Source organism: Styela clava, chromosome 14 (genome assembly GCF_964204865.1).
Source record: "Styela clava chromosome 14, kaStyClav1.hap1.2, whole genome shotgun sequence".
NCBI classification, from domain to species: domain Eukaryota; kingdom Metazoa; phylum Chordata; class Ascidiacea; order Stolidobranchia; family Styelidae; genus Styela; species Styela clava.
The window spans coordinates 11,038,091-11,050,479 of NC_135263.1; the positions used below are offsets into that span (position 1 = coordinate 11,038,091).

Genomic DNA, 12,389 nt, shown 5'->3' on the forward strand with positions numbered 1-12,389 from the left:
TGTTTATTAACTCAGACAGGTCTATATAAAATAAACACTAAAAGTTGCAGGAGTGCATAAACAAAAAATGCTTATCTTCAAATATTAAAATGCAGTCTGGTGATCATGTACCTATCAATGCCAACACTCAAAAATAAAGAGAGACGACAACTCTATTTAACTGCAATACTAATATATACTGTGGTAATTCCAATTCATTTTATTCATCCATCTGATACACACTTGCAATACACACAAAAACAACTACCATACAGTGTATAAAAAATATGAAAGCATGGATAAAAAACAAAACAAGCAATTATCAGTATTTGTAATAAAACATTTGCAGCACATGAACAATTTTATACAGAAGCGAATCTTGAATGAAGACAATCCAAATTAAAGTTATATATTATACTAATTCCACATTTCAATTTTTGACACACACTAGTAACATAAGTACTACAACAGATATATCATACAACAATATAAAATCTTAAATATGGCAAAAAAACTGAACTTTTTTGGTCACTTTGCATCTCTAACTATTCATAAAATATACCATATTGAAAACTAAGACCCACCGACATATACTGACAAAAAATAGAGTTCTGATAAAACTTGGGATGATATAATAAATTTGCCTTCAAGTTACTTGGAAATCGATTTTTAATGTAAATATCTTGATATAAAAAAATTGTATATTAGGGTGTGGGTGTATGACAAACAATGAGAATGGTTTGATAAAGAAAAAAAATATTTGTTAAACAATTGTTCTCCAGTTTTTCCATAAATTGATGTCTTTGATATCAGTTGAAAAAAAACATCAAATATGTGTGCAAATAAGCATATTGAATCATTGAGACAAACAGTACTCGTGCATCAAAAAATACAGTAGCTGACAAGAATACTAAATTACACTGATGCAGTTTTGGCACCATATTTTTTAAAATAAACACAAATATGGGGGAAATAATAATGCAAAAACCGAATCGAATACATCTTCTATTGATAGAAGAGAATTGCATTATCCCCCCAATTTCGCGGATATGTATGCGTGTAACGCAAGGATGCTGTAACAAGGATGCTGAATTAGGATGACTATTCTATTTGATTCAAGAGTCTTGCTCCACACCAACAAAAATGTATTCCGCTAACGTTTCGTCAGAATTGTTCAGACAAATTTTCCAATATTCTACATTATTCCCAGCTGAAAATTGCTTGCCTGAAGAAGTCCTAACTATCAGCAAGAGAATTAGGATAGGTAACATGTAGCATGAACCTAATGAATGCAATAGGCAGTAATATGTAGGTAATAAAAAGTGAGATAATTAAGTGAACTATAAATTAATGGAAAATTCATTTTCAACAGCATTACGAATTATATATTTGAGACCATGACATGAAATCATGGGGTAAACTATCACTATTCCGTAACACTAAATTGAACAACTTTAGATGGCTCATAAAATTATTTTGCATTTGAAAATTCATAACATAATTCAGTACTGCAAAAATTATTAAATTCTATGTGTGTATGAACTTAGTTAGTGTGTGCATAGCAATATATACAATTCTAAGAATTTAGTAGTCTCCTACTAATGCAATTTAAAACATTAAATGTGCATAAACTAAACCAAATACAGTTCCCGCTGCAGCGGTTGTTGCATATACCATTCTTCCCGTATGAGAACTCAGAAGCAAGAGGGTCAATCCAACTAAAGATACCGAAGCAGCAATGGTATTACCGATTGGTGAAACACATCCCATATCAGACACTTGTAGAATTCTATTTTTCAATTCTGCTTTTGAATCTGCATCCGTGATATTGTTATTATCAAAGCTGTAATACCGCTTCAACAAATTATCCTTCAATTTAAATCGCATGTGGAGCCACTGGAAAGTTGGGCCTTCCATTCCATCTACAACGGGTACCTCAGATGCAGGTATTCTATTGAATTGTATAAACACTCTGCTGCATTTTCCAGCAAGGAAATCCCACATGGATGGAGCTATGTGTCGAATTCTTTCACTTGATTCCTCACCTTTGAATTCATATATGAATGTAGCATCATACACTGCGTCCAAGTAATCACCAAGTGTTGATATTGCACAATGAAAAGCTTTGATCCTAGGTGTCAAAACATTGTTTAACGGCTCGAGTCGATTTTCAGAAGCATACGCTCGACTCTTTTCTAGAAGAGATGTCTTGCCAGGACAAAATCTTGTACCTTCTGGATATATCACTAAATATAATGGGACTTTCCTATCCATGAGCATTTTCAAAGTTTTTTTCATCTTCATTGCGTTATAAGTGCCATCTCTCCTAACGAATATACCTCCATGCACACCCCAGACATATCCATAAAGAGGGAAATATTTGAGAATGTTTTTGAATACAAATCGCATATGTCCGATCATACCTTGACGAAGTGCTATAAAGTCTGCAACAATCCAATCCATTGCAGTCTGATGGTTGCATATCATTAAAACATTTTCAATTTTGTCAGGTATGTCACCTTTTACAATAATTTCCACGCCAGTACATGCCTCAAACACGAACACAACAAATTTTTGATACCACCCCCAAATAGCATCCTCAACTGGATAAAACATATTTCTTGGTAATACAGTTGACACAAGTCGCCAGGATGAGTGCACAATGAAAATCGTTGGTGAAACAGCAACTAATGCAGCCGTTGGCACAATAGGGCGCAAATTATTCAAGTGCGCCAATGCTGTTAATAGCATTTTGTAAGATAAGGTATTGCCACTGATAAAATTTATTAAACAATTTCATGAATCTAAAAATATATCATAACAGTTGAAATTAGATTGATTAATCTACAACACATACCAAAAAAACATGAATGTCATTGTAATTTAACTCTCCGAAGTCACCCTAGGAAATTACTGAGACTCATCATTTACTGATTTATAACTTGAATCAAAGAAGAAATAAAAAAGCAATCAGAAAATTCCAGCTAATATTTCCCAGATTTCTTTTTTTTAATATGTGTTAATACAAGAACACAATGAAGTTCATCACATTCCGCTCTTGTAACTTGCGCACTGCGCATCGCACACACACACTCGGCGGGTTTCAAAATTCTCTCCTTTACAAAAATCTAGATCACTATATCAATAATTGATTGATAACTCGCTAATTATACGACATAATTCGCCCAAAATCAATAGGCTTCTGGTCCGAGATAAGATGAAAGCACATGCAAAATCTGGCGCAGATTCAATCTCGCTTTCGTGAGATATCGCGTGCATCTAACAGACACACACACAGACAGACATACATACAGACAAATACCTATCAATATACTTACTGATCTTAAGATCGAAACGTAACAAACAAACAGACAAATACCTATCAACAAACTTACCGATCAAGATCGATAAGTAAAAAATGCAAAGTACCGGTAGTATCTAGTTCTCGTATAAACCCTAAAACAGTCTGCAGATGCACGCTTGAAAAGGCAAGACGTTACATTGATTAATAGCATTGTTATGTCATAAACGATGTTAGAGCCAATTGCTAAACAAGAATATCGGTCGGAGACCGATGACTTATCGATCGATTCATGCGCTCTTACTCCATAGTGACACCGTGTGTCCCGTCACTAATTAATTAATAACTCGCTAATTATACGATATAATTCGTCCAAAATCAATAGGCTTTTGATGATGAATGCACATGCAAAATTTGGAGGGGATCGAGTAACATACGAAAGTGTCTAACAGACAAACATACAAACAGACAAATACCTATCAACATACTTACCGATCTTAAAATCGATTAGTATTAACAGTACACATCAGTGCAGACAAACGTTCAAGATTAGGGATTTTAAAAATCACCATACCGTCCGAAAATTAGCAATTTGAATATGAGCGATCGGAGCCCTGACTGCCCAACTGACGGTACATTATAATAGGTTAGTTATTGTTAGATTAATTTAAGGCCGGTTTCATCAATTTTGATCACTGATTTTTTTTTATTCGTGCCTTGGTGGGTCACGAATAAATTGCGGTGGGTCACTTTGTTACCCGCGGGTCAGTGGTTCGCCATCCCTGCCCTAAAATAAAGATCCGAAGTATACGACTTTTTTTTCAGAAAACAGCGTCGTCTTTGCTGATTCATTAAAAAATAAAACAATAAATGAATAAAGTGAAGATTATAAACAATAAGATTGCTGACCATCAAGATCTGCAAAAATATTTATCAGAAAAGTTTTTGCCAGCACTTTAAGAGTTTGTAATCAAGCCGCTTAGCATAAAACATTTGGAAAAACTATGGACAAACAATAATTGTCTAAGTATAAACAATATTATGAAGTTAGATTTGCAGTGGAAACCACATAAATTGCCAGATTTGGTAAGACACCTCCAAAATGCTGTCCACCTTCAATACGGAGACTTGAAGTTGGCGATTCGTGGAAAAGGCAATCATTCGTTAACAGGGTCTTACTAAAAGCGTCTTAGAACTCATGCAGTCTGGTGCTCGATGAACGTTGACGAAAAAGACAAATCGTTTGAGAAGTTTATGAAAAAAAGAATTCGCACACAAGAAAATTTTACCCTTATAAATACGACAAACGCCAGTGTAATCAAATTTAGAACAGTCACTGTCCAAGAAATTGCAAGGAAACCGGGCCAAAAACGTAGACCCCGATCAGATAAAGTAAATTATCAAAATGTGGCAAAAATAACAAAAAGTTATATAAATGATTTGCGGTTGAAAGTTTCGGGCATTCGTTGGATGAATGATTCATTGATACGCAATTTCATTGACAAATTTGTTATGTTTTGTGACGAAATACTATTTAGTATATTTTGTAGAAGTTTCTTTTCATGAAAACTTTTTTTTTAATTTTGCTTTGTGGTGTAGGTGTGCTCATATTGTGCCATGTTAGGTTATTTACGGATGTTGAAGATTACAGATATAAACTCGGGATCATTTCCTACTACTTTATACCATTTCCCATCAAATTGTTTAAAATTTTACCGACGCTAATAAATAATAAAAGAAAAATGTTGCGTTTGCTGGATTTATGAAGTGGGGAATCGCGCTTTTTCACTGATGTTTTATATGAATAGTTTTATGACTTTTAACCCAAACATATTTATTGATATGTATATATCCAATTTTAAGGTTCCAGGAATCAGAAGAATGCAGCTAGTCCGCCATGAGTCAATCAAGCATGTTATTAAGATTATGCCGGACATCAAAGTCAATTTCGACTTTGAACATATAAAACAGATTCGGTTACGTGGATACAATAAAAATTCTAACTGTGGCATTGCACTGTATATTTTATTCGATGAACGGATTAAATGAAATAAATATTAATTGGTGTAAATCAATATATATAGATGCGGTTTTATTTGTCACTATGATATCCATGTGGATCATAGTATCGTGTGGAATTATAAAAACATTAATCAGTATGTTATGTTATGGAATATCGTTGAAAACCGGACTTAAATGAGCGCTTTCTTCAACGTTTTGTCTACTTTGCGCAGTCAGTCGATGAAAAATCAAACGATTTATTGTATCGTATAAAACCAGATAATCGAAAATTGACTGCGATCGAAATATAATATAATACTACTAATCTTTCTAGTAGCATTCACTATGCACTATGTAGTTGTCGTTGTAGTTGTGGGTATTGGTATGAGGCTACATATACGGTGACGTAATTTGTCTTTCATCTTTCACTATTTGAATGGTTTGTCCCATTATTTACGAAAAAAAAACATTCTCGCTTTTGTCTAAAATTTTGGTGAGATGTTTCAACACTCCGTGCTTTTTAAATGTGCTTTATCCATTTGAGGCTGACCAAAAAAAAAGCGGAATTGGTACGTAAAAGTTGCATTTCATGAACAATATTTACAGTGTAACGAAAGCAAATAGGGACAACAATAAGCCTCGTGTCAAAACTAAATTTGATCTCCACAAATTTCTTTTGAGCTATTTTTACGCTAAAGCCTCAAAATGTGGTTGTGGAAGTATCAGGCGGACCAGATTGAATTGCCCCACGAGCCGGATTCGGCCCGCGGGCCGTAGCTTGCCCATGTCAGATTTAGACCATTAACAGTGATTCCAAATGAACGTGTAATGAACTATCTTGCCACACGTGTTACACCGTGGTAAAATGCCCAAATGAAATGTTTTTAGCCCTGAAAAACATCAGAAACTAGATGAACCGGAATAAATAATATGTGAACGTTGAAATGATTGAAGGAGCGTGCTATTATCCGCCCAGAATGTATTGAAGCAAACAGTTTTTTTCTGAATACTTTATGATTGCATTAATATTATGTAAAATTTAATTCGTATCATTTTTTTATTATTTTCCAAGCAGAATTATTCGTCTTTTACTAAATTGCTGTGGGATTGGGGTGTGCTTTATACACAGAGCTGAATTCCATTCGAAATGGAAAGGATCAAATCAACTTCTATATGATCTCGATATAGTAATGTAATTCTTTCATTTTGCACCGTACAATCTGATTTCTTGAAAATTCTAAACACTTTTGCATTAGTGAACGTTTATATTTATTTTGTGTTGCTTTGTTCTAAGAAGATTTATTTTTTCCCATGTGCCCAGGGGATATTGTGTAGTTTCTTACCTCAATAACTTCTAAGGGGCTTGGCGTAACAATTTGAGTACGGTTGTCGCTATCAGTGTTTGTTTGTTTTTAAATTCTGGAACGAACCTGATTATGTGAACATATTTACCAAAATTTCACGTGTTGACGAAATATGTAAGCTTGCTTGGTTAGCTTATTGATTTCAAATGAATCGGGATTTTGCCTAATTAATTAAAATGTCCATCGCCAACTCAGTGCAAGGTTTACAGCAATTTTATATTTGTAGTGACCTGTATCAACATTGAAATACGAAGGTTTAACAACGGCCGCGTAGATTCAATATCGTAATATAGATAACTACTTCAGTTTGCATCCGCAGTCTGATTACTTGAAACTTGAGAAACCTTTGCATTGGCAATTTTTTATATATATATATTTATTTTATGCTGCTCTGTTTCAGAAATGTTCTAGTTGTTTTGTCACTATTAACATGAGAATACTATAATGCGCTGTTGGCTATGAAAATGTTCTTGAAAATAAACTTTCTGAAATTTCATTTCAACTTTTTCATTTCAAATTGATTTGACTCAGAAATAACGATATTAAATAATAATTATGCAAACCCCATGTATTTTCTACTTTTGGGAGAACTGTTCTGCAATCTTCGTTAATATTAAATCTAGGATTGGGATGGGCATTTTCACAGAGCATCTGAATTTTGCCAATTTGGTTATTTTAATTTTAAAATGCAATAGTTTTTAACTTTTAAGCACCCGTGTATCGAATGCAGCGTTTACATCTGCTTAATTTTTGATTTAATAAAAACTACTGAAGATAAGATTATATTTTTGTTTAAAATTTGGGTTTTATCGGGCAGTGCATTGCTCTTTTTTTTAATAAGTGCTAAATCAAGTTGTACTTTCTGGAAATTTATAGCAGATAGTAGGATTTTTCTGACGGCGATAACAAATTCGCAAAAAAATATGTATCAAAACTGAATATAATCGTGCAATATATTCTCACATTATTATGTTCGCAGATTGCCGTGGCATTTTAAGGAAGTAATGCTTTCATCTTGTCGTAAGTCGACGCAACCGCGAGTTACCATGAACACAATTAAATTAAAATAGAAAGACATTTTAAATTTTCGTCGTTGTCATGGACTGCATATTGTGCGACAGAAAAGGCCATTATACACTGAAAAAGTGTGCTCTTTTAACAAACACGTAACTGCGACGAATTTACGGTTTTGAAATTCGTTAAAAAATTCATGTTGTGTTTGGTTTTATTGCTTCTTCACACATAGTACGGTTGCAATAAACGTAAACGCATCTTGAGTCCGCAGAGGTTTTTGCCGGTGAGAAAATAAATAGTCCGCGACAAAAAAAGGTTGAGAAATGCTGCCGTATATCTCGTGCTTCAGTTCTTCAACTGACTGACAATTTCTACATTCATGAATTATACCCTGCTAAAAATGATGCTCAAATAGGTCAATATGGCGGAGAAACTTTTCGTTCGACTAGAAAAATTCCTATTGTTACTTCTGTGCTGACACCGAAATCCTCTGACATAAATAGCACACAGAGGACTTGCATTTTATTGAAATTTACAACTTATCATCCACTCCGGGGACACAAGAAACAAAAGCAGGTAAAGGATGGTTATATGGCTAATCCCTTAATGATAATCTTTCTTATCCCGAAACCTAGTTTGCTCCGAATTCTAAATTAAGTGGTTCATAATTGTTTCATTGAAATTAGCTATAAATTGTTTCAAGCTAAGATTCGATACTTCAAAGAAGTAGTCCTTAACCGATTGGCGAAGAATTTTAAAGATTTAAGCAACATTTAGACGACGAGCGGCCCAAGCAAATAATTACATTAGCTCTAAGGACCATTTCATTTGAGTAGAATTCACTTGATTTCTAGAAATATTTACTCTTATATTTGTGTTGATATGTGATGAAGTCCTAAATTCATTAAAATATTTGATACCTACCTGCGCTGAGGAGCCTGTACCTGATTTAAGGAGGCTGTAATAAAACGTAATGGCACAGGAAAAAGTTACGTCATAATCTGTACGTTTTAATTTTTCTTAAGGATTCGTTCGCTTCCCAGATTCTGTAATCAGTTTCGTTTACTTTGTTTATCAATTATTTTATCGTCTTTTTTGCTGACTATGAGGTCAAAATAAACTTATAACTTATAAAATAAGAGGTATTTGACGTAACCAAATTTTTAACTTTTCAAACGGGAAATATTTGGTACAAAAATTATTTGAACTGATAATAAAAAAATAAAAACATTTTAGGGCATCGAATATTGTATTGATTAAATTTTGGTGTGGGAGGAAGATGGCCCTGTGCGTGTTCTCACGCTAGCACTATTTAACGTACTTTAGCGGAATAACCCTAAATGACTCCTCACATGTCAAAAAGTACACAATAGATTGTAATGCAGTGTTATAGCAATGAATTAATCCATATACAGATATATTGAAATATACACTTAAACTTTCATACGAGTTAAACAGTTGAAATTCAAGTCAGTAATGCCGCAAAGAAAAACATGAAAAGGCTATATTCTCAACTCTCGAGCGGAGGCCGGGAACACGTCACTGATTGCTCCACTGGTAGTTTATAAATCACCATTTGATGAAACAGTCCTGATTACTTATTGTCATTGAATTCAATAAGCTAATAAAACAAAGCAGTGTAATAACAATAAAATTCATATTTACAAGCTGCATTCATTACGCTACACTGAACGCGTTTTTACAAATAAGTGATAGTTTCTGGTTGTTTAATTACAATAGAACAAGGTTAACACAATCTTGAAGCAGCCCAAGTGAACATGCTTAGGCAAGACGAGTTCGATATTTTCATTCAATATCACTCTTGTAGGATTTTGTTTCTAAAAATTATATTGTATTATTATTAATATACTTGGGGCGGCCAGTAACACTTGAGCTGATAACTAAACATCTTCCTAATAATGATCGAATCCACCTGAGCGGATTCTCTGGCACATAATAAAAGGAGGTTCAAATGATTACAATAAGCACATATTACACTATAAAATGTTGCTTAATACAATAATAAGTAGTCCTATATTACAACTAGTATGTACAACATCATGAGTACCAACAGGGGAATAATATGCATATATCTATTGTCGATACAATCTTCACTTATATCGCTTTAAAACATGTTCAACATTTAGCCAGAGTAGAACAATTTTTTCACAAAACAATTTCCAAGTTTGGTATTATCCAAGTAATTGAAATTTAAACAAAATGATATAATAAGATGTCAGAAAGTGATCATGCATTGTAATGACATTTGTAGAGTAATGGACACTTCAAACATGACAGATACTAAAATAGTATTGGGTAATAATCATTTTTCTACAACTATGGTAAATGAATCAAAGTAGCTACAAACTTATGATACATTTCAAAAAGTGTGAATAATTCAGTGACAATTATTACAGTCCTTGTGACAGCTTTTGCCTCCAACTCGGCATCTACATCCGCCACTTGTGTCGCCTCTTCCATTAGGTCCCCATCTTGGCCCTTTCGTTACCCAGCATATTTCAATTCTGCACATTGGACATCTTAGCCAATCACATCCGATTTTCTTCTGTATGATGATATTGCACTGTGGACAATGCATTGCGTCACCATCTTTGACCATTTTATCGAATAATATTTTAGTTTTCTTTGCTTCTTCATCTGTTGCTGCCTTTCTTGTTAATTCATCTTGATATTCCTTGCAGTTTTTTCCTTCATGAATGGCCTTACAAGTTAGACAGTTAGTCTTTTGACAAACATTACAATAAAAATTATTTACTTGGTCTTCATAAAGACACCAGCTCTTGCAATCAGGTGTTTTGCAATGAAAACTATTGGGTGATTCTTTTTCTGCTTGCATCAGGCCACGATTCAAATATTTTTGAAAATCTTCGTTGTGCAACAGAGCTTTTATTTCTCTGTGAGTGATTACACTGTTGCAATTATAATTATCATCCATGTAAGGACAAGTCACAATAGCTTCATCGCTATTTTTGACATGTTCTGCAATGCAATCTTTACAAAAGCGATGAAGGCATTCACGAAGCACTATTGTATCCTCTGGATTTGTCTCCTCAAAACAAATCAAACACTCTACAGGTTCCATACTTTGAATAATACTTTGTTCTGATACTGAAAGATGACGATTATAATTTTCCCTTCTTTCTAAAGATCGTTGTTCAGCTGCTGCCTTCTCTTCTTCTTTCTCTTTTTCAATTCTTTCAGCTTCTTTTTTAGATGGCACATAATCATGTGGAACTTGATAATCAACAGGCCTAGGTTTGGAGCAAATTTCACATCCAGGTCTGGTGGGCTCATTCAGATATGTACACTCAACACATTTCCATCCTGGGCTATCTGTCTCAGGTTTCGCCGATATCTCCTCAAAACTTGTGGGGATAGGATCAGGAATCATTTGTATGTCTTCGTCCTTCAGCTCCTCTCCCGGCCTTGGAGAACTACACATAACGCATCCAGGTCTCCAATCTTCATTTAAAAATGTACAAAATTTACAAGTCCATAACTTTGCACCCAAACCACCATTGGGTAGTGGCGGAAGTACGATATCATTATCTGGCAAATCAAAATTCCCAGTCAAAGATGGGGTGTTTTGAAAATTTGTTGCGACCCTATTTATATCTTGAAACCCGCCAGGTGGTTGTTGAATTAAAAATGGATCAGTACGCTTTAAATCTTTGGGCTTTGTCGTGAGAGGAAACATCCTTGGCTGAGGATAAAACACATAAACATATAATACATCATCATTTTGTTCCACACCACAATCTTTCAAATGCATCCAATCCTTAGCAATGGTTCTTTTATACAAGACATACAAATTGTTAAGAGCATAATTGGGGTATTTTTCAACAATTTTAAACTTGGCAGTAAGTACTGTCCATTTGGGACAACAGCGAAATTCTGCAGGATCACGAGATCTAGACCGTTCCTCAATGTGAAGTTCTGCAACAATAAATTGTTCTGCTTGTTTCGTTTTGTTCAAAATATTTCCAATGTAATTGATGACATCATCAACATCTTCTGGATGATCTCTGCAAAATTTTTTCAGTATTCCCGGATCTTTTACAAACGCAACTTGTGCTTTGTCTACGTATTTATCTGAATCATCACTCATGTTTGATTTCTAAATAGTTATAAAATGAATATGATAATAGATGACTAGGGATGGTAATAATTAAAGTTGATCAATCCTATATTGGTGATCTCATCTGTTTAAGCTGTACTTCTTTTTTTTTAATGGCACAAACCCTATATGAATAAATAAATCTGCAACCAATTTATCTTCCATGGTTTTTAGTTCAAAAGAATATCATAAACCCACCTGGTATACACTCGGAAAATCAAACAATAACTGCTGGAGATAACAAAGTAAGAATGTACCATTACCATAGTTTCAACCATAAATTCAGGCTAGAAATAGCTATTGAATGTTATTTAATAATAATGAGCATTTAGTCACAAGGATATAAACATTCCAATATTTTTGGAAAGTTAATCGGTCAGTTTTGTCTGATTGATTGTCAAAGCCTTAGTACACGAAACAATATTTCAACTACAACAATCTGAAACCTAATGATGTGGCGCATCGTGCTAAGCGTTGGGAATACGCTTGGCACCGCACCTAAGATTACTCTGCATGGGGTTCACAGGTTCGAATCCCATGCGGGTATATAGTCTGATAGTTATGTGCGAGAGGATCGGTGAACTCCTTGCGG

The 12,389-nt window shown here is 34.2% G+C and overlaps 2 protein-coding genes across 2 annotated transcripts; both read right to left on the reverse strand.

Annotated features, from left to right (window-relative positions):
* Positions 1-37: 37 nt before the first annotated feature.
* On the reverse strand, positions 38-2,807 carry LOC120340843 (1-acyl-sn-glycerol-3-phosphate acyltransferase epsilon-like). Its single transcript, XM_039409226.2, has one exon. It carries the CDS (start codon positions 2,728-2,730, stop codon positions 1,588-1,590), a length of 1,143 nt encoding a protein of 380 aa, XP_039265160.2. The 5' UTR covers positions 2,731-2,807; the 3' UTR covers positions 38-1,587.
* Positions 2,808-9,017: 6,210 nt separating this feature from the next.
* LOC120340586 (ranBP-type and C3HC4-type zinc finger-containing protein 1-like) lies at positions 9,018-11,823 on the reverse strand. Its single transcript, XM_039408884.2, has one exon. It carries the CDS (start codon positions 11,786-11,788, stop codon positions 10,058-10,060), a length of 1,731 nt encoding a protein of 576 aa, XP_039264818.2. The 5' UTR covers positions 11,789-11,823; the 3' UTR covers positions 9,018-10,057.
* Positions 11,824-12,389: the final 566 nt, after the last annotated feature.

What these genes read in the sequence shown, in the direction of transcription:
- LOC120340586 (XM_039408884.2), bottom strand. Translation starts at nt 11,788, where the DNA reads ATGAGTGATGATTCAGATAAATACGTAGACAAAGCACAAGTTGCGTTT.
- LOC120340843 (XM_039409226.2), bottom strand. Translation starts at nt 2,730, where the DNA reads ATGCTATTAACAGCATTGGCGCACTTGAATAATTTGCGCCCTATTGTG.